Source organism: Emydura macquarii, unplaced genomic scaffold (assembly GCF_026122565.2).
Source record: "Emydura macquarii macquarii isolate MOO-44397 ecotype Brisbane River unplaced genomic scaffold, CSIRO-AGI_Emac_v2 contig_2636, whole genome shotgun sequence".
NCBI classification, from domain to species: domain Eukaryota; kingdom Metazoa; phylum Chordata; order Testudines; family Chelidae; genus Emydura; species Emydura macquarii.
This window is the reverse complement of record NW_027132773.1, coordinates 26,769,280-26,792,409: the sequence shown is the minus strand read 5'-3', so window position 1 is coordinate 26,792,409 and position 23,130 is coordinate 26,769,280. Positions and strand designations below refer to the sequence as shown.

General features: G+C 45.8%; 1 protein-coding gene across 6 annotated transcripts in view; it reads right to left on the bottom strand.

The window, feature by feature from the left end:
- MAPK11 (mitogen-activated protein kinase 11) overlaps window positions 1-22,627 on the bottom strand; it is a 50,161-nt gene extending 27,534 nt beyond the window's left edge. For 2 of the 6 annotated variants that reach the window (XM_067564328.1, XM_067564332.1), the window contains exon 1: window positions 22,434-22,627. In XM_067564328.1, coding sequence (XP_067420429.1) covers window positions 22,434-22,546 — 113 coding nt within the window. In that variant the 5' untranslated portion in view covers window positions 22,547-22,627. Of the gene's footprint in view, window positions 1-1,709; window positions 1,780-2,893; window positions 5,189-7,701; window positions 7,857-22,433 lie in introns of those variants that run through there. The other 4 variants (XM_067564331.1, XM_067564330.1, XM_067564333.1 and 1 more) reach the window with 4 other exon arrangements.
- Window positions 22,628-23,130: the final 503 nt, after the last annotated feature.

Sequence of the window (23,130 nt, the reverse complement as noted above, 5' to 3'; positions counted from 1 at the left end):
ACAAGATGCAAGAAAAAGGGGGCAAACAAGACAACAATAAGGTAAAGGAGGAAGAAACAGTGTAACGTCAGTAAGATTATACAGCTCTAGTTATCCTAGATTACATAGAAACTCAGCAAAGGTTAATGCAAAGCAGGATGGAGCAATGCATTTTAAAAAAAATTAATTACATTGAAAGAAGAAGTAAACTTAATCAGCACATTTTTTGTAGGCATTACGTAAGAAGTGAGTCAATCATGAGATAAATAAATGAAACAGAAAAGCAGATTACTTAGATAGTTTGTAAGCATCACAGATCTGGATCTTCAAAAGGGATTTAAAGGTGGAGAGGGTAGTGGCTTTGCAGAGCACTCCAGAAAAGACATTCCATGAGTAAAGGAAAGAGTGGAAGAAAGCACGGGCTGTTGCAGGAGAAGGCTGGCATCTCTGGATTAGGGGAGGAGCAGCGGAGTAATACAATAAGAGATGTGGTCTGACAAGTAGGGAGGGAGCAGAGTTATGTAAAACATGATGGTGCTAAGGCAACACAATCTGATATGTTGCTTGAGCAAGCAGAGGGGTTTAGACATGGACTGGTGTGATAAGAAGTACAGGCAAGGAAGATGATTTTACTGGCTGTTTTTCATGACTGGAAAAGGGGATGATGTGGACAACAGTAAGTCCTAAGAGAAATATATAGCCACATGCCTCATAAGCAAGATGAGGACTGGACCTAAAACCTAGACTGAAATCGTGACCCCACTGAAGTCAATGAATGAAATCTATTGATTTCAATTGGGCCAATATTTCACCCATGTTTCCTCAGGAATGCCTATTCTTCACTTACATTCCAGCTCTTTTAAACTCAGCACATTTGAGAGGAAGGGAAAGGATACACAGGTGGTTTAATGCTGCTCCTGTCTACTGCAGAGCACTGCCTAGCAACTAACCTTATTTGTGCAGATGCATAAACCTCCACTCATATTTTCATTGGCACATAAAAGACTTGCATAACCTGGGTGCTCTGTACAAGGACTTGGGAAGACTCGGGCCTTTAAAATCCCATCATTCTGATAAACATCTTCTCCCCCACTTCAGTTTAATTGTGGGATTCAGTAGCTTGATAAATGCTGAGCTTAGAGATGGATTGCTTTCTACCATCTGAATGAGTCAGGGTTTCAGAGATTTCAGATGGTATAAAGCATTGCTTTTTAGCCTAAGAAGTTTTTAAGACAGCAGGTGCTTTTAGACCAGACTGGAACAGAATGAGGGAGAAAAAATAAATAGAAACCAGAATTGTGTGACTTTTAAATGGAAACTGTGTATAAAATTAATGCCCAGATACTCGGCACAGCTCCTTTACAGTCAATGGACTGCCCAAAGTGATGTCCAGCTCATTATATTTTTGAAGTGTTCTCCTCACTTGCCTCACCAACCCCTTCCCCACCCCATTGGATATTAAAACTGAAATTTTTGAAATCTCGTTTCCTTTCCACCATTTATGTTCTTTGCATTTCATTCACCTTGGACAATGAAAATAAACTACTCAGTTTTGTTACTGTGTATTTTTAGTTTCACTTTCTGGTTCTCAAGCAGTACCTGGCTGCAAACACTGCGGAAGAACAGTTCTTTAAATGGGCTTTTTCCCCCGACAGAAATTCAAAAACATTAATTTCTTGGAAACATTTTTAATGATGTTATTTTTATAAAAGCTAACTCTGGGACCTTACATTTCCTTAGATTGACAGATGTGACTTCTGTCAAACCAGAACTCAGTGGTTATCAGCATTGGTTTGCTACCTGGAAGTGGTCAAGAGAAATCAAGTTTGAAAAACAGCCACTACTCTACTTGGAGCAATAGTGTTGCTTTAGCATTGTTCAAAACCCTCTGCTCAGTGTAATTTTCAATCACTGCTTAATTTATATAGACTGTTTCATTGTTTGCTGATTCTCTTGATATTTAGTGCTTTTCTGAAAGCTCCAGCTGCTTAAATCAAGAGATCATGTGAGAAGCTGAGCTTTCATTTTGTAAAAGAAGTAGCTTTCCAGCCTCCATGGTTGCAGAGAAAAGCTTGAACAATTGAAACAAGAGTAGCTTAATAGTTCAGAAACCAAAAGTCAAATGACAAGAACCCAAAATGTATTATTTTAAAACAATCTCATGATTTTCAAACCAATTTCATGATTTTGGAGGCCTGACTCATGATTTTTGAATGTTTGGGATTGGCAATACAGCTGTTTATACATAAAGTGTGGTTTATGTATTTTATGCTTATGAATTGCATTGTTAAAAATAATTACAATATATAATTTTGAATTTTTGGTTTCTTTTGGTGTGCTTCTGAATCAGGTCAGAAAAAGCTAATGATTTTATCTGATCTTATTTTATATCATTTACTTATATACATTTACTATTCCCAGTCATGAAATTTGGTTTCTGTACAGTTGTGATGAATCTTGATTTTTTTTTATTCGTGTTATGCCATAAAGGTGAATGCCAATGTCAATCATGCATTTATTTTTTATAACAACAAAACTACTAAATAGAGAAGACATCACAAAGTTTACAAACATCAATGTCTTGGAAAGGACCCAGAAGAGACTGCTCTTAAAGCAGCCACTGTTTACTGAATTATGGAGCAAAAAGCACACACGTCATCAGTCCAACGACAAAGAAATGTTCCATAAGAGCAATTGGCAGCATGGCAGGATCAGGAGAGAGCTATGTTGCAGTGCCAATGTAAAGAAGCAAGCATTTCCCATTGGCATGGCTTATCCAAAGCTGACAACAAACAAGATAAACAGACATACAAGAACTGGAATATTCCCTTCAGCTCTTACCCCCAAACATGCTTTATTTTTTATGGCAGTTCAAGGAAGTTAGTGAATGTAACTTTCAGAGAGCCAGACTTACCATATGAAGCACAGAGGGCTTCTTTGTCTACTAGGAAACACACACTTATGTACAGGGACATGCATAAGATTTAATCTATAAAAAAAAATATGAAAGGTAGCTAGACAAAAGGATAAAGGATGAGTAATGGTCTACAGGGAAACATATTAACCTCACTGCTACAGGAACAACCCTTACTTCACCCTACAAATGGTGATGCGATACTGCATTGTAAAACCATAATATATCACTTGGATATTGCTCTTACATACCTTGTAAGCATTATGTTCAATTGCTTTAGCTCCAGCACAAGCAATGTCAATTACTTAAGATGAATTTACAGCTAGCATCTGAATACCAATGCAGCAACCAGCTATTATATTAATTTACATTGCATATATTGTATTAAAAACATCAAACTGCACACATCTGCTTCTTACCATTTTTCCAATTAGTCATTTACAAGCAAAGAAACCTAGTTCTTAACTACAAATGTTAACCAATGTCAATCTAAATCTATTACCAACACAATTTATAAAATAAAAATAATAAATATGCTAACTATACTCATCCCTTGAGCTATGAGGGTAGGCCTCCAACCTGCAAACACTTACACATGAGTAACTTTACACAAGTAGTCACACTAAAGACTTTTTTGGGGAATGGATATAGAGATTATGGCTGAAGCCAATGGGACTAATCACACGTGTAAGGTTACTCATGTATGTAAATGTATGCAGGGCTATAGCCTTGGAATGGTTTGCTCTGTTAGTGCAGAGACCATTTGGAATTTGTATATTGTACAGCTTTTGAGTAGACTGCCAATGCTTAAATAACAACAAAGATCTGTCACTGTTGCAAAGCAGAGATACTATTGAAGATCAAGCTGCATTCTATTCCACCTTTCATCAAAAAAGAAAACTGTCAAGTCGCTATAGACTATGGAATAAGAAACTATAATTAAAACTATCAACTTCTGAACTGCACACAAAATTTACCTTTTAAAAAAAAATAGCGCCATCAAGATGCATGCAATAACCCAGGTATGCACAATCTCATTTATACTACTATTGTCTTTCTTTTCCCTAAGTCCTCCCATTTCTTCTTCTCTCTTTGCATAATGGTCAAAATTTTCAGAGGTAGGACTTGGGCTCCTAAGTCACTTAGGCACTTTTGAAAATCCCACACTTAGGTCTTAAATATGGATTTTGGAGCCTAGAAAATCTTGGGCATTAGTCTCAGGTTTAGGCCCTGATCTTACAAAGAGCTACATGCAGTCATGCATTAGATCTTAAAGGTCTTTGGAATGATGTTTTACTCTATCTGTAAATTGCCATGTTCATTCTGGCACTGTATAAACAATAACAACATTATTAATAGTTACGATGCTGGAAACAGAAAGGAAACTACTCAATTTCCAAATAGCAAGTTGAATTAACTGTACTCGCAGAAAAATGTGCTCATATATGGTTTTTACCTTTCCTGAAGGTTGTAACTATAAAAATGATGCTCTACAGAACTACTTTTTTCACCAAAAATACAGGAGGTCCTGCTACAAGCTATCCCTGTGCTGTCCCAGTGTCCCTTCTCTCCCACCCAGATCCTTGCAACCGTGCAACTTGGTTGTCTCCTTCCCCTTCCCTGAGAAAAGCACTCAAGCTGCCTGGCAGATGTTGTGGGAATCAGCATCAGGGAGCCAATTCTGACCCAGTCCCTGCATCCTAAGTACCTTCACAGAATTTTTCAAACTCTCCTCCCCTCGCCCAATCATCATCCATCTGCTGCTCACCCATGGCTCTCATCACACCCCTGGTGCATCATATCATCTATCCTCCTCCTGCTCTCCCCTCCATGTCCTCCCCCGACTGGCTCCATTTCCACATCCTTGTTACTCTCCCCCTCACCACATTCTTTTCTTCCCCTCTTCATTCCAATCTCCCCACTCCTCCAACCAGCACCAATCCAGATCCTACATCCACACCCTTCTCTGCCTCCTCTACCTCACACCTGGTGACATTTGCCCCAACCATGGCCCTCCCTTCTTCCCCACCCTCATCTCTTCCCTTCTTGTGCTACCATTCCTAACCCCATGCCCATCTTCCTCCCTCTCCTCTTCCTTTCTCTTGCTGTCTCTGGAATGCCCACTCCATCTCTTAAAAAAAAAAAATTCCCAGCCATCCCCCTCTTCATATCTTGCTCCCCACAGTTCCTGGCTCTCACAGAGACCTGGAGCCCTTCATCTGACACTGCCTCTGCAGTAGATCTCTTTTACAGAGGCCTCTCCTTCTCCCACTCCCCACCCTGGATCAGCCTGGGTTGAGGGGGGGGGGGAGAGAATGGTTGACTTCTCCTCTCCTTCTCCCCCTTCCCACTTCCCCTCCTTCCTCCTCCCCCTTCCCACTCTTTCTCCTCTTTTGAACAACATGGCAGCCAGCTTTCCTCTCCTCTTCCTCTCAATGTTGTTGTCATCTATTAACCACTGACTCCTCCCCATCAGCCTTCCTCTCTGACTTTTTCTGTCTTCCGCTCCTCACAGTCTTCCACACTCATCCTTGGCAACTTGAACTTACATGCATGTGACCCAGCCGACCCCTTAGCTGCATGTTTCCTTGCCCTCACCTCTTCATTTGACCTGCAGCCCTTGTTCAACTCTGCCTGTTGACATTCACCAAAAGGGCCATTCACTGAAGCACTTGGTCTTCACTAAGCATTGCTCTCTCTGATTTTTCCCCCTCTCTGGCCATCACCCAATCTGTTTTAGAATCACCCATCAGTGCCTCCTCCTCCCTCCCTCCCCCATCACTTGACCCTTCCGTGACTTCCAATTCATCAGGGTTGATGACTTCTCATCAGTTCTCGCTTGCCTGCCCTCTCTTCCCTTTCTTCCATTGATATGGCTGTTGATTATCTCAATTCTTCACTCTCCTCCATCCTTGACTCTTGTGCGCTTCCCTCCCATCACAAGCTTTGCCCTACCAACTCCCAGCCCTGGCTTGCCCCCAACATCTGCTTCCTGTGCTTCTGCTCTTGCGCTGCAGGGCATCTCTGACGGAAATCCCATGTCCAGCCTGACTTCCTCCACTACAAATTTGTTCTCACCTCTTTCTGGTCTGCCATTTTCCTAGCTGTAGAACTCTGCTTCTCCAACTTAATTGAATCCCATAGTCAAAATCCCAGCCACCTTACTTGCCACCTTTGATTCAGTCCTGAAACTATCCCTCCTGCCTCCACTTCTCTCTGCACAGGATCTGACCAATTCCTTCCAAGAGAAAACTGACAAACAAAATGCATCTTTCCTCTCAGCACACCTTGTCTTCCTTTGTCCTCTTCCCTCCTACAAATTGTTCTGCCTCCATGGCACAGATGCAGAAGCTCTCATGTGCTCTCCTTTTCTGACTGCTCTACTTGCCCCAGGAACCCCATCTCATTTCCTGATCTCCCTTGCACCCACTTTCATCCTCTCCCTCATTTTTCTCCTTCATCTCTCACTCTCCTCTGGCTCTTTCCCCTCCCAATACAAGCCTCTCTCATCTTAAAAGATGTCTTAGTCTCTCCCATTTAAAAAACAAAACTATACAAAAAAACCTACCCTTGAGCCACTGGCCTCTCCAACTACCACCCCATGTCCCTTCTCCCTTTCATTTCTAAGCTCACTAAACATGCTGTTTGCAATCGTTGTCTGGAGTTTCTCTCTTTGAATTCCATCCTAAACAGCCTCCAGTCCAGACTTTCACCCCTTGCACTCCACTGAAACTGCTCTCACTAAAGTCGATACTGACTTCTTCCTAGCCTAAGTTCAGAACCAGTGCTCCATCCTCATCCTCTTAGCCGCCTTTGAAACAGTTGACCGTACTCCTCTTCTTGAAATCTTGTCCTTCCTTGGCTTCCATTTTTCTGTCCTCTCCTGGTTCTCCTCAGACTTCTTTAATCACTCCAGCATGTCCTTCAGAAGATCCTTCTCATCCCCCTTCCAACTTTCTGTTGGGGATCCAAAGGATGCTGTCCTTTTACCTTTTTACTCCAGACTTGTCTCATCCTGTCCAAACTAAAATCTGAGCCTCTCTCTCGGACATCTCCTTGTGAATGTCTAACCATCAGCTCAAGCTCAATGAGGCTAAAACAGAGCCCCTAATATCCCGCTGCTCCCTCCAGCCCTCCATGCTATGTCTCTCAATCTCTGTGGATCACATCACCATTCTGCCAGTCATTCAGGTCCATAACCTCTAGATCCTCACACTCAGAATATGTCTTGTTGATTCTTTCTGCCTCTCTAAGATAGTCTTTCCTATCCATCCACACAGCTAACACTCCTCCAGGCTCTCATTATGTCACATCTCGATCTGCAACATCATTTACTCTGGCCTTGGGCGAATGTAATCTTGCCCTATTCACATCCATTCGTAATACTGCTGCAAAGATCATTTGCCTCGCCTACAGCTTTAACCATGTTACTCCTCTCTTTGCATCCCTCTACTGGCTCTCCTTTCTCTTTAGCATCAATCAAAAGCCACTTGTCTTCGCTTTCCAGGCCCCTTACAGCCTTTTCCCACCAGATCTATCATCTATTATTAGCTGTTGAGATGCTGACTTCCACCTCTGATCGACACATAACGCCAGCCTCCACAGTTCACTTGTTAAATTTTCAAACAAGGAACTTCATGCTTTCTTCCATGCTGCCCCACATGCTTGGGAGGAGCTCTCAGTGAAAAATGAATGCATTATCCCTCTTCCAATCCCTTCTTGAAACTCTCCTTTGCCATGATGCCTACAAAAAACATTGACAACAGTTAGGATGCGGGTGCATGATGACCACCGCCAATCATGCTGACCAATATTGTCTCATTGTTTCCTTGAGCACCCTGTCAGTCTGTATCCATCCGCTGTCTTGTCCCATATTTAGATTCCATGTTCTTTCGGGCAGGGATTCCTTTTTGCTCTGTGTTTGTACATTGTCTTGAACGGTGGGGTCCTGCTCATGACTAGGGGTTCCTAGGCTCTGTGATAACAGAAATGAACAAACAAACAACTATAACTCAAGGCTCCTAAGCAACCAGAATCATGCTGTGTTTGTATCAAGATTCACTGTGAAATGGGGGAGACTGAATGAGAGCAGTAGAGATTTTATCTAAAACCCAAAATGGTGAAGCTGTGAAAGATCAGCAAGAAGGCAGACTCTGCTTGGTTCATTTTTCATCTCAGGATAGCTGCTCGATTTCTACCTGGAAACAGAAATGCAAACTCAAGGGAACAAATCAGTCTTGAGCCTGTCTCCTGGCAGGGGTCCTTCCATTTTCTCTACAAAATATATTAGAAAAAACCCAAATCTCCAGCAGTAAGTCTCCCCTTGCTGCCAAAAGAGATGGTTTTTATATCTCCTTTGCCAGCCTTGCTTTGAGATCAGTACTCAGCTCCTATAAATAAGATCCATATCTTGTAATTCACTATAAAGCTTTGCGTAGTCATCTTCAGTGAGAATCATTGGCCTCTTTAAAACACAGACCTCATCAGAACCAGCACAGACATCAGCAGAACCATATTTAGGATCAAGTTCAGCCTTGATGTAAGCAGGTGCACCTTCAATGAAGCCAATGGAGCTAACCCACATCAGGGCTGACTGTAGGCCCAAATCCTACAAAGGGATCCCAATGAATGCACCCTTCAGACTGTGCAAAGCCCATTGAAGTCAACTGGATCTGTAAAGGCCCACTGATGCAGATCTGATTGCAGGATCAGGGCCTTCACGTTTACAGACCCTTCAAGTCTGGTTCTCAAATATATCTATATACAAAAACTGTGTGTATTACTATGAAGTATGATTGCTTCTGTACTGATTTAGCATTCAAGTAAGCAGGCGCTTTCACAAATGATACAAATTACAGTGGTGATGTTTTACTTAAAGTTGAAAGTATATATTTAATATCACTGTAATTAATGCTGTACTAATCTTTCCATTAGAAATACCTATTTGCCCTGGTTTAAAACTGCCATAAAAAGGTGCTGTGTGCTAAAAGTCCTCAAATAAGATCTTAGCTCAGGAGTGCCTATTTTTAGCCAAAGGTGATTTACATCAGTCTCACCATTTAGTATAATTTTAAAAAATACCAACAACCTCCCCCGCTGCTCCCCACACACTACTTAGTGGCTGTTTTGGTGCTCTTAACATTAAGACAATGTATAAAATGAGTTTGTTAAGCAATTGTTTTATACCTTAGGTCCCAGTCCTGCAGTTCACTGTGCCCCCAAGCTGATTTTAAAACAAGCAAAATCACAAGATCAGGGCCTTACATTTTAGAAGTTGGGAGCCTTGATCCTCCTATTGCTTCACTTTCCTTCTCAACTCTTCAAAATATAGTAAGACTCAATTCAGAAAGGATTCCATTTCAGAATAATATGTAAGCTTAACTTTAAGCACATGCTTAAGTTTCATTAGTCAATGAGAGGTGAGCATATGCTTAAGTGCATTCCTGAACCAGGGTTTATTTTATTATAGCCTGTGGAGAATGAGAGAGTTGTGTATTTTTTAAAACAAATATATGCACCTCAGTTTACCTGTGATATTATCGTACCTGAACATGTGGCGTTAAATCAAAGGAGGCTGCAAGAGGGTAACCAACAGGAAATAAAACAATGGCAAAAAAATAAGGTATTATCATAAATATCATCAAGGGTCCTTGAGGAAAAAAAGAGGAAAGTGACTGATTGCAGAATAACTGCCAGATGCCAGCTAGTCTGGCAAGGTGTACTCTTCCCAGATCTACACCTAGGACCAAAGGAGAGAGGAAGCTAAAACCTTAAGCATGCTGACCTAAAAAAAGGGGTGGGGAGAGTGGGTGATCAGCATGCTGTCAGAGAGACCCAGTAGTGGAGACAATCATAAAGAGCATGCTGCAGAAGGCAATCTATGTCTCTCCCAGCCAGAGATGGGGATAACTGGGCAAAGGAGAGCTTACAAAAGCTGGCAAGGAAAGATTAAAGTATAGGTATGGGGAAATATGCATATAGGCCTTTGTCACTTTTGCCCTTTGCTCTACGTGCTAGGTACTTTTGGGTGAATAAATAATGCTTTGTTCCGATGAAGCTGTTTTTCAGTCACTTAAATCAGCTGCAGTCACAGATTCCTGCAGGAAAAGTTTTACAGGTGGAAAACTCAATTTGGCCTGCTTGGTTAACAAGGTTGGGAAACTGGGTGGGGCTGCAACCTAGTCATCAAGTCTAAAGGCATGTCTGTACCACATTCCACTGGGGTCAGCGTGCAGGGTATGTGTAGCTACATGCCACAGTAAAGAGCAGGTTGTATTCACACTGCGTGTGTAGTTACCCACAGCAGTGGAAGGCTTTGGAGCCAGTAGAGACTTTCCATGCTGCCTCCCTGTGGCAGGGTATACCTGGTCTTTGCAGCTCTCTACAAGAGACCCCACTCTCCTACTAAACCCCAGCCCAGTCAGCACCAAAATGGGAGAAACAGAGTAGCGAAGGTGGATTCTCCAGGCCTGCCTTTGGAGCAGCCACTTTGGAAAAACAAGATTACTTACCAGTAACTGATGTTCTTCAAGATGTGTTGCTCATGTCCATTCCATTATAGGTGAGTGCACGCCACCGTGCATGGTTCCTGGAACATTTTTCCCCTTAGCAGACCCCATAGGGCCGGCTCTGGTGCCCCCTGGAGTCCCATGCGCATGCCTCGGTATATGAGGCACTGCCGGCCCTACGCCCCCTCAGTCCCTTCTTTCTGCCAACTCCGGCAGCAGGGACAGGGGTGGGTTGTGGAATGGACATGAGCAACACATCTCGAAGAACAACAGTTACTGGTATGTAACCTTGTTTTCTTCTTCGAGTGATTGCTCATGTCCATTCCATTATAGGTGACTAACAAGCAATACCTTGGAGGTAGGTAGGAGTTACAGTGAGCTGCTGTCAGCGCGGCCCTGCTGAATCCCATGTCCTCTGTCGCCTACTGGTCGATGGCGCTTGAGCTCTGGTTGGGCACTGTGATGGTTCCCGGAAGGGACACCCTCGCTGCTGGTCACAGAACTTGATGCACGATGTAACCCGCAAGGAGATGCCATCTCCTCTCCTCCTCCAAATCGTGCGGTTTGGAAAAACATGGGGAGAAATTTATTTTGGTTATAATGAAATTGGGAAACCACCTTGGGCAGGAAGGCTGAATGCAGCCTCAACTGCACCTTATCCTTATGGAATACTGTATAAAGGGGCTCCAAGGTCAAGGCCCTAATCTCAGAGATCCTCCTAGCTGAGGTAATGGCCACCAGGAAGGCTACCTTTCCTGAAGGCACGAGCAGGGGGCTTGAAGCCATGGGTTCAAAGGGGGGCCCTGTGCGTCTCGAGAGGACCTGGTTGAGACCCCAGGGAGGTCCCGGGTCACAGACCTGCAGGTAGAGCCTCTCCACCACCGTGAGGAACCTGACCGACATGGGGTGGGAGAGCAGCGGTCTCCCTTCTAGAACATCACCACCACGTCTGGGTGCAACGGCCAGTCGTGGCGGGGTAGGAACGACTTGCTGAGGCTACCTGCCTCGTCATTCCCCACTCTCAGGAGTCCTTGAAGAGGGCCGAGGGGTGCTCTCACCCCTGCCTGTCTATGCAAATCATGGCTGAGGTGTTGTCTGTCAGTATCTTCCCCACTCTGGCTGTTGGGAATCAGAGGGACACCTCATACGCTAAACGGATGGCCCTCAGCTTCTTCACGTTGCTGTGCAGGAGCTTCTCCTCCTCTGACCAGAGCCCCTGATTGCCTGGGTCGGCGCTGATGTTGGCTCCCCATCCTACAGTGGAAGCATCAGAATTTAGAGTGACCGACTGGACCAGTTCCTTGAATGGAACACCTTTCATCATTGCCTGGGGAGTCCGCCACCAGCGGGTAGGCCAAAGGGCAGGGATAAACTATTTACCTGTTGTCTGACCCCGTAGGGGACCATTGTTGGGGGGGTGAGGACGAACTGGGGGGTTGATTCCTACTTCTGAACCCCCTATTCCTGTCTCTATTTCCATAGGGTTGAAACGGCCTAGAGGGAGGCCTTGGCTGCTGCTGCGCCTGGGGCCATGCCTGCTGCCTGGTAGCCTGGGGTGTGTACAGGCCCAGGGAGCGAAGCGTGGCTCTGGAGTCCCTCAGACCATGCAGCTTTGCATCAGTCTGATCAGAGAATAGGGCCAACTCATCGAAGGGGAGGTCCTGAATTGATTGCTGCACCTCCTGGGGCAGGCCTGAGGATTGCAGCCACGAGCACCTTCTCATGGCAATGGCGGAGGCTACGGCCCTACCTGCCGAGTCAGCAGCGTCACTGGCTATCTGGAGCACTGCCCTAGCCACCGTGATTCCCTCATTCAGGATGGTGGTAAGGTCTGCGTCCTGGTCCTGGGGCAGGGCCTCAGCAAACCGCCAGAGGGAGTCCCACAAATTAAAATTGTATCTACCCCGGAGGGCCTGATGACTGGCAATTCTGTACTGCAGGGCTGCTGATGAATACATTTTTCTCCCAAACAAATCCAGCTTCTTGATGTCTTTGTCCCGGGAGTGGAACCTGGCTGACCTTGCCTGTCCCTGTGGTTGGCTGCATCTACCACCAGGATTCCTGGGGCAAGGTAAGTAAACAAATACTCAAACCCTTCAGTCGGGACATAATACTTTTTCTCGGCCACCTTTGACGCAGGGGTGACCAAGGAAAGGGTTTGCCACAGGGCCTTTACAATCTTGGACTGTCGTGGACTGGTAAGGCCACTCTCGCTGGGGCAGCCATTGCCAGCACATTGAAGAGGGTATCATCGGCCTCCTCTAACTCCTTCACCTCCAGCCCCAAGTTAGAGGCCACCCTCTTGAGGAGCTCCTGAAATCCTCCAGTGGCACCATATTGTCCGGGAAACTGCCTCGTCTGGTGAGGAGGAAGAGGACTGCCGAGGCGCATCCTGTGGGTGTTCCCTCACCTGACGAAGGAATGCAACGTAGAGGGTCTCTCCATGGGGTCCAACTCCTCGTCCAAGGAGTCGTGTGTATGGGCCTTCTCCTGAGCCGGAGGCATGGACCGAAGCCCACTGACAGGATGGATTGTAGTCCCTGTCCATCTAGATACCCTATGGGGCCCTGGGGCGAAGCTGGGGCTGACTGCGCTGCCAGCTGTGGTGCCTTCTGGGGGCGTCAGCTGTCTCGAGGACTGTCCCCCCTGTGGGACTCTGAGCTACTAGACCTGTGGTGCCGTGCATGGCCTCAATCCCGGGCACCACCCAGTGCCGGAGACTGTTCTCTCGATGCCTCCAAGCTAGAGGACGATGAGGACCACCTCCGTCGCCGCGAACAGTGCCAGCGAGTATAGGTGCGCTCTGAGGAGCTCGAGGTACCGAAGCGCCGTCTCGGCAATGAGGACTTACGGTGCTGCTTACCCTTCGGTGACTGAGACCAGCGCTGCTCTGAACTCCGCAGTGCCGAGCCTGACTCTGGCGACTGGGCTCCGCATCTGGGACTGCACAATGCAGGGTCTTCGCATGGTGACCGGATTCCGTGCCGCGGCGGCCCCTCGGTGCTGAATCCTCCGACGGTGACTGGGTTCTGTGCTGCCTCGGTGTGGGCGAACTCAGTGCCGTGGATGTGAAGCCGGAGGTGTCTGAGTGTTGCCTGGCGGACCTCGAACGGTGCTGCCTCTTGGCCTGCGCTGCCTCCAGTGCCGGGGACTGACATCGGCGCTGAGATGGAGACTCCGCATCCCAAGTCAAAGCAGGCCAGCTTGACGATGCCGACCTGGAGCGACTGCTGGGGGAGCGTCCTCACTCTACCCCCGGTAGCTGTCCGGTGGGAGATCTTCCTCCCCAGACCGGGAATCTCCACCGCCCTTCAGGGGGACCCAACGCAGTCTCGTCCGGGGACACTGGCCCCTTCTCCCTCGGTGGAGGTGGCGGCGGAGGTGGCGTGGGCAAGGCCAACAAGGCTCTTGCCGCCTGAAATGCCTCTGGTGTCGATGACGTCAGCAGGGGCACTCTCCCACTTCCTGGAGTCGGGGGAGGCACCGGAGAAGACTCGACGGGTCATGGCCGGTGCATCTCTACACTCGACCCTGCCCGTTCCGACGGTGCAGGGGAGTGTCCGCACTCTGCACGCTGCCTCTTCTTCGTCACTGGGGATGTTGCTCGGTGCCGAGTCGATCCCAGTGCGGGTGGTGCACTTTGCACCGAGGTGACACTCGGTGCCGTGGAGCGGGACAGCTTGGACGCCGGGCGTAGCACTGCCTCCATGAGCAGGGCTTTTAACCAGACCTCTCGGTCCTTCTGGGTCCGTGGTTTAAAAGCCCTGCATATCTTACATTTATCCTTCCTCTGCTCTTCCCCCAGGTACTTAAGGCACTGATTGTGGGGGTTGCTGAGCAGGAAAGCCTTCCCGCAGGAGGCACATGGCTTTAACCCAGGTGACCCGGGGCATGGCCCGGCCACCTTAAGCCCCTCAGGGACTTTCTATCTAACTACACTTAATACTACTTAAAACTAACTAAAGTACTTTGAATAACAAAGAGTTCAAACAAGGGGAATGGCACTTGCAGAGAGCAAGGCTAGTTCCAGCAACCTTCACGGGAGGAAAAAAGGAACTGAGGGGGCGTAGGGCCGGTAGTGCTTCATATACTGCGGCATGTGCACGGGACTCCAGGGGGCACCAAAGCCGGCCCTATGGGGTCTATTATGGGGAAAAAGGTTCCGGGAACCCTGCACAATGGTGTGCACTCACCTACAATGGAATGGACATGAGCAATCACTCGAAGAAGAACCACAGAAACCTGGTTCTCCAAGGGTTAGAGGGGCTAGCAACAGCCAATCAGGGCCTGGCTGGCTCAGACAGATGGAGCTACAGAGTCTCAGCAGGTCAGTTCCCGGGTGGGAGCGGAAGAGTGAAGGAGGCTGCTCTCTGGGCAAAGAAACCTGACAGTCAGTCAGATTTTATGGCTGAATTTACTCAGTTGGGATTGCAGAGAGAGAAGGACCTGGGGACACTGGTCCTAGAATATGGCTAGAGATAAAAAGGGCCTGGTAGGATGAGACCCACGGAAATAGCAGCAAAGGATTGTATATTGCAGCCCCATATTGCTGACTTCAGGGTCCCTGGGTTGGAACCCAGAGTAGCGGGTGGGCCTGCGTGCCTATGCCGGCCACAGGTAATGTGGTATAAGCCCCAAGGAGGAGACAGGGCTTATTTGGGATCCTGCACAAAGGGCTGAATTTAAGGTGCCAGAGTTGGGGCTGAAGATCCTACTGAGGGCAAATGGCCTATTTATTTATTGGACTCTTTAATACCCCAGAAGAGGTTTATTGGGACTTTGTAACTTGGCTAAAAGGCCAAACAACTGAAGACTTGGCAAGGATGGCCAGCAGCCCACAGGAGGCACCATGGGTGAGAACTGACTGTAGTACCACACCTAATCACTTGCAGGCACTCAAGGTGAAAACCCCTTTACACTTCCCCCTCCCCCCCATTTTCAGAACCTTTCATTGCTTCTAGAGCCTCTCTCTATGAGAGGGCGAAAGCAATGTGGGCTACTACTCTGCGAAACATAACTGTGTAGATGGGGGAGGCATGGCTTGGGTGTGTAGACAGTTGAGCAGTGTACATGCCCTATGGGTTCAGGTGTGATTTTTATCGTATTTACCTTAAATAAGTAGGGTAAAAATCACATTGACTCTGCTTACCATCGACACCACTATTTAGCCCTGTGCTAGGTGGTGCGCATACGGTACATAGTACATCCCTACCATGGGTATAAATAGCAGTGTAGATAGCTAGGCACTGCTTTGACGGGTCAAGTAAAAACATGCCTGAACCTTTTGGGTACGTACTCTACAAGGCTCTCTTCTCATCTAAGTGGTGCCTCCCCATCCACACCGCTATTTTTAGCAGTGTAGTTGCCCACTGCCACAGGGAAAAGCTCCAGCAGCAGGGAAGAGCTCCAGCAGCTCCCGCTAACAAGCCTTTCCCACCGCTTCCCCCCACCAGAGCCTTTCACTGCCTCTGTAGCTACCCAACTCAGTGTGGATGCAGCCTGCTTTTCACTGTGGGGTATAGCTACTCGCTGCCACAAGAGGTCTACAGTGTAGATGTAATCTATGGGTGTTTGGACCACTGGGTTCCACCCTTGGGAAAGGTGAGGGAAGCCAAGCCAGTCAGTTGAGGAGTGCACTCGAATGGGATAAAAAGAGATTGAAAACAAAGCTTGCCCTGTAATCATGACTTAGTCCAATTTTATTTTATTGGTCCTAGAACAGAAACAAGATGGCAACACAGATTTACCTCACCATGCATTTCACTGCACTTCTTTCCCATCTAGGTGGGCAGATATTATAATATGCCAAGGGTGGCCAAACTTACTGATCGTCTGAGCTGCATATGATAATCTTCAGAAGTTTGAGAGCCGGGTGCACCTGCCCAGGCTCAGGGCTTCAGCCCCAGGGGAGGTGCCACTTGTGCTCCAGTGGGGCTGAAGCCCCATGCGCCTCGTGAGGGACTGAAGGTCCTAGCCCAATGAACCCACCTCAGAGCAGAAGACCCAAGCTCCCCCGCCCCAGTCTGGTAGGCAGAGAATGAGAGGAAAAGGGAGGCTCTGTGAATTGGACCTTAACTGAAAAAGAGCTCATGAGCCATGGTTTGGCTACCCTGTAATATGCCTTTTGGAATACTGGGGAGGGGAAATATAAAGTTAATAAAAAAAGTGTAGTTTAAATCCAGAATGGTTTAAAAACTCACTAAGAGTAGGGTGAAATCTTGGCCCTACTGAAGTCATTGGAAGTTTTGCCACTGACTTACAGTTACTCTAATTATTTGTATTATGTCAGGAGTAGTTATAGTTAAAGGTTGCATAATAGTTTCTATTTTAATCTCTTATCTGTTACTTACAACTTCCAGAAATATTCACTTTCTGGGATGATATGTTTATGCTTCTTCTCTGCACAAAGAAATTTTGGGGGAAGTTTTAAACTAAAACATTGCAGTGATTTTTTTTTATATATTCAAAAACCACTTTTCCATTATATAAAAATACTTGCAATTTTTGAGAATTGCAAACAAAACCATCTCTCCAAGATAAATGGCTGGGCATTGAAAGTCGATATTTGGCATCATATAAATACCTCCAAGTGAAAAGAAATGCCGTGGAGTATTACAGTGAAATTTATTTTTTATTTGAGTAAGTTATGACCCTTTGAAGTTTATGGGACACACAAACATCATATCTTCAGAGCGTTTGGGGTTTTTGTTTGTTTGTTTTTGTGTTAAGCTTAAAGGACCTGATCCTGAACCTACTGAAGTCGATGATAGAACATCCACTGTCTTCAATGGGTGAAGGCTCAAATGCAAAGTGCTCAGTTAAGGAAGACTGTGCAGTGTACATCTGCAGAGTTAGCTGGTGAAAATATAGTGTAGGGGTGCAGTGCCTGAGGCAAGGACTCCACAGAAGTTCTTTGTGCAGTGTTTGTGGGCTCTAGAACATATGAACATAAGAATGGCCATACTGGGTCAGACCAACAGTCCATCTAACCCCGTAAGCTGTCTTCCGATAGTGGCCAATGCCAGGTGCTTCAGAGGGAATGAATAGAACAGGTAATCATCAAGTGATCCATCCTGTTGGCCATTCCCAGCCTCTAGCAAACCGCAATCCCTTTCCTGACTAATAGCCATTGATGGACCTCTCCTCCATTAACTTATCTACTTTTTTGAACTATAACATAGTTTTGGCCTTCACAACATACTCTGGAAAAGAGTTCCACAGGTCGACTGTGCATTGTGTGAAGAAATACTTCCGTTTGTTCGTTTTAAACCTGCTGCCTATTAATTTCATTTGATGACCCCTAGTTTTTGTGTTATGATAAGGAGTAAACAACACTTCCTTTTTTACACCAGTCATGATTTTATAGACCTCTATCACATCCCCCCTTAGTTGTCTCTTTTCCAAGCTGAAAAGTCCCAGTCTTATTAATCACTCCTTATATGGAAGCTTTTCCATACCCCTAATCATTTTAGTAGCCCTTTTATGTACCTTTTCCAGTTGCAATATATCTTTTTTGAGATGGGGCAACCAGATCTGCACGCAATATTCAAGATGTGGGTATACAATGGATTTATAAAGAGGCAATATGATGTTTTCTGTCTTATAATCTATCCTTTCCTAATGATTCCCAACATCGTGCTAGCTTTTCAGACTGCCGCTGCACACTGAGTGGATGTTTTCAGAGAACTATCCACAATGACTCTAAGATCTCTTTCTTGAGTGGTAACAGCTAACTTAGACCCCATCATTTTATATGTATAGTTGGGATTACGTTTTCCAATGTGCATTACTTTGCATTGATCAACATTGAATTTCATCTGCCATTTTGTTGCCCAGTCATCCAATTTTGTGAGACCTTTTTATAACTCTATGCAGTCTGCTTTGGACTGAATTATCTTGAGTAGTTTTGTATCGTCTGCAAATTTTGCCACCTCACTGTTTTTTCCAGATCATTTATGAATATGTCAAACAGTAATGGTCCCAGTATAGACCCCTGGGGGACACCACTATTTACCTCTGTCTATTCTGAAAACTGACACAAACCTACCCTTTGTTTCCTATCTTTTAACCAGTTACTGATCCAAGAGAGGACCTTCCCTCTTGTTCCATGACCACTTAGTCTGCTTAAGAGCCTTTGGTGAGGATCTTGTCAAAGGCTTTCTGAAAATCTAAGTACACTATATCCACTGGACCACCTTTGTCCACATGCTTGTTGACCCCCTCAAAGAATTCTAGTAGGCATGATTTCCCTTTACTAAAACCATGTTGACTCTTCCCCCAACAAATCGTGGTCATCTCTGTGTCTGATAATTCTGTTCTTTACTATAGTTTCAACCAATTTGCCTGGTACTGAAGGTAGGCTTACTGGCCTGTAATGGTTGGGATCACCTCTGGACCCATTTTTGAAAATTGGCATCACATTAGCTATCATCCCGTCATCTGGTACAGAAGCTGATTTAAATGATAAGGTTCCATACCACAGTTAGTAGATCCGCAATGGGGTATTGGGGCAGGGTTGCTATCTGCTTTGTAAAGTTTCCAGGAATGAGCCCTCTGATGCACCTTGAGAGTGAAGAGACTAATCTCTGGGTCAGAGATCATATTTTCCATATGGTACAGCATCAAAGCATGTTGTCAGCATTTAAATAGATACCTAGCAAAAGGGACTGCAAAATATTTGTTTAATAACAAAATCATTTTGAGCTATAGGAGCACAAAAACATCTGATCCCCCATTTCATTTCTAGCAACTTTAAAAATATACATGTAGTCATACAAAATTTAATTTAAAAAAAAGTCACTCCAAGGCTGAGATGTTGTCTGATAGAATATTTACTAATGTGTTTTAGCCCAACATATTTAATGCCACAATTACAACATTATGTTACCCAAATGTCCCTCACATGCAAGTAACAAGTTACATTAAAAAGAAGGGAAAGATTTGCAGAAAAGTTACACTGAATCAGAAAGGAGGGGAACATTTCACTATGAATAAAGATTTATTCGAGAACTGTTAAGAAACATATGAATCTATTAAAAACTTTGAACCTATTTCAAAGCCAGTGTTTGGATTTCCGACTATGGCTTCGATTCAGCAAAGCACTTACACATGTGCTTAAATGTCACTGACTTCAACAGGACTTAAGCATGTGTTTAAGTACTTTGCTACATAGGGTTGGGATTCATTATATAAGGGGCAGAATACATTAGTTAAGAGAATGACCAGTTCTCCAAAGTGAGACATACACTGGTTATCAACATATCACTGCTTCCACTCTGTGGAAATTATTCCAAATATCAATTGATATTCAGATTATTGTACAATGTTTTTCTTTTCTTTTTACAAGTCATATTATGAAACCCTTTCTAACAATGACAGGCTTTTGCTCACATCTATAATCTCACTGGGGTCAACTGGACTACTCATGTAAATAACAGTTTACTACTTTGACCCCAAAATGAATATTTCGGCAATAAGCCCTCACCACCACTTCCATTTCAGATGCATTTTGCTGCATTCTATGTCCTAATTTCTAAGTTTCCCCATTTGTCAACAGCTAGGATTTCCTTAGAATCGGGGAGGGGCAAAAATAAGTAGAAGAAATTGTAAACTCTACCACAGCTGAAAATAAGCCCGCTGCACAGCATATGAAACACCACGTTTCCATTTCCTTTATTATGCTTGAAAAGCTTTTTGGCATTACACTACAGATTTTTCTTAGAAATATTTGAGCTTAAGGAAAAAAAGACAGAAAAATCAGGTGCAATTGGAAAACTAAAATGCTTGTTTTCATACTGTAAACATATCATAGTTTGAGAACTATTAGGAAAAAAACCCCAAATACTCAAACTAAGAGTTTATGGTTTAAATAACTTAGGAACGGAGATATTCACATAATTGTGCCCTTAGCTGGAAGGAAATGTGTGAATATTCACACAGATTGTTTGTAGGAAAAACCTGAAGTCTAGTCAATTTGGGAAAATGAGTTAAGAGAACTTCCAGGTTCTGCATCTGCCCCGAGACCCTCTGCCAATTATTGTGGGGGGTTCTCATCACATTTTCCTATTTTAAAAGTATTTCTCTCCACCCTTGTGTGAAAGACACAAACAAACAAAACCCTCAGGAAACTGACAATATAGGGAAAACAGTGAAACTGACTATTCAGAAGATTTTGAATGCACAACACAAATCAACTGGAAACAAAATTTAGAAAACTTTTTCTTCATTAATGCATTTGATTAGACTTATGGTAGAGATTTTGTTGTTAATAGAAGGTAAAATAATTCAGATAGAGGTATGATTTTTAAATGGACAGTGACCTTTTAAAAGTTAAAACAGTTCTGAAAATGATTCAAAGCTTCTACAAATGTAGTTAAATATGAACGAAATAGGAAAGAAGTTTGATCCTGCAGGACTGTAAGCACAAAGTAAATGAATTATATTACATAGATAACTAAGCAATTATTAAAAACAGAAGTGCTGAATGGAAAGGACACATCATGGAGCAGTGCACAACATTAACAGTCTACAGTCTTTGGGACATTCTGCCCTGACTCACAACTCCACTGAAGTCAGTGGGCAAAATCCTGTTCTCATTTATACCAGTGTAAATCCAGAGTAACTCCACTAACTTCACTGATTTACACTTGCATATCCAAGAACTGAATTTGGCCAAATGGGGCCATATGGGGTAAAAGTCAGAGCAGAATCTGACACCATGTGCTTCTCCATATATCCTACTGCTCACCTCAAACACTGTTTATCACTATATCATTCTACTTAGTTGTTCTCCACTCCTATGATGGCACTCTGATTAACCTGTTTGCCAGGAACCATATAACTCACAGAAACGTGGGTAGCGGTATTATTTCAGACACAAATACGGAGCAAACAAGTTGCAGGCAAGACAATGGGTTTCTCAGTAAATCTAAAAGATGCATGACAGAATGCAATGAAGTTTCTCATTACATTAACAAGGAGAACTTTGCTATTTCATGCAACAACAAAAAATCTCTCAGGCCTAAGGTTCTTACACTTCTCTGCCTGATTCTGAAGAGGCAGCCAGGTTTCATTTCTGATTCACAGAGACAATGACACTGCAAGATCCCTGGCAATGTTGCAATTTTCATTGCACTAAAAGTGCACATAAAATGAAGGCTTCCTTGATAAACGGATGGACTCTGTAAACAAGCTCCCTCGTCTCCCTACACCTAGACACAGGTTTAAATGACGTACACTGAAGTGAAGGCTTACAATGATGCAACAATCTGTTACACCAACCAGTGTGAAGGCTACTGAAGGGGGAAAAACAGTGGTTCTGGTGATGTAGGCACCTAAAGTTTTGTTTGAAGAGAGCAATGTGAAGTTGCTCAAAAGGCACAGTGGGTCACTCCCCCCCCCCCCGCCCAGCAGTGTGAATAAAAGAGTTATCCTCGCAAACTTTAATCCACGCACGCTGCTCACTAGTGAGGAAGGTCTTAACGCTGGTCTAGGGGGACGCCTCTTTTCAGTGGGCCGGAATGACCCGGGTTACCCTTAGCAACCCCGGAGGAATTCCAGAGCCGCGCAGGCTGGGGAGAGCTCAGCTCCGGCTCCCTCCCCCTAACCCTAGTGCGGGGAGGAGGGGCGAGAGCAAGTCGCACACACGGACACAGGATACAGAGCGCTCCGACCGCGGGACAGGACCTACAGCACGCGGGCACAGCGGGGCGAGGTCCTAGGGCTGCACTGCACGGAAAGCCGCCCCGCCTCCGTCACACGCCCAAATCCAGTCCTATTGCAGGCGCCTCACACACACGCCCCGACGCCGGGCGTATCGCAAACACACCCCCAGTGCCGGGCTTGCCAACGCTAACCCGGGCCTAGCGGCTCCCGGTCCCCATGCACACGGCTTCCGTTCCGTGCATTGTTTGCTCCCAGCCAGTGGCAGGGGCAATTCCTGCCGGACAGCTCGGGGGGGTGAGGGGGAGCGGAGCTGGGGCGCTGCCCGGGGGGGCCCCTGCCCTGCCCCTCCGCCCGCGGCTTGCACCTACCAGACGGAGCCATAGGCTCCGGAGCCCACCGGGGTCAGGTTCTGGTAGCGCTGGGGAACCTCCCACACGGTCTTGTTCAATTCCTGCCGGTAGAAGCCGCCGCGCTCGGACATTTTCCGGAACAGCCGCCGCCGCCGCAGCAGCTCAGCGAGAGCGGTCCGGCTGGAAAGAGCCGCCACCCGGGCGGGCACCGCCAGCGCGGGCAGGGACTGGAGGAGGGACCAGGGGAGGGGAAAAGGGAGGGGTAGGCACTGGGGGAGGAGTCACCTAGCAGGGTAGCCAGAAATGCAAGCTCAGGGCCAGTGGCCACTGTCACTGCACCCTTCCCCCAGTGTGGCGGGCAGCGGCAGGGCAGCGCTACTCCCCGTCACCTGTCCCAACGCACCGAGCTGATGGACAGGGCTGGCCAGTTCAGAAAAGCCTGCCAGGGCACAGACTGCCTGCCGCAACCCAGAAGAACCAGGGCATCCCCCCGCCCCTTTCCAGTCCAGCGCAGGGGGAGGCCGATCTGGTGACCCAGTTTTGCCAGGTCCGCTGTTCACCTGTATTAGCGATATTAGGTCGAGCATGAACTTACTCGGGGTACGTCTACACTGGGGAGTGAAGTCGATTTATTCACCCGATGAATTTTAGCAGTCGGAGGAGCGTGATCACACCATGGTCCTTGCATCGGGGGATTGTGCCCCCCACTAGCCGT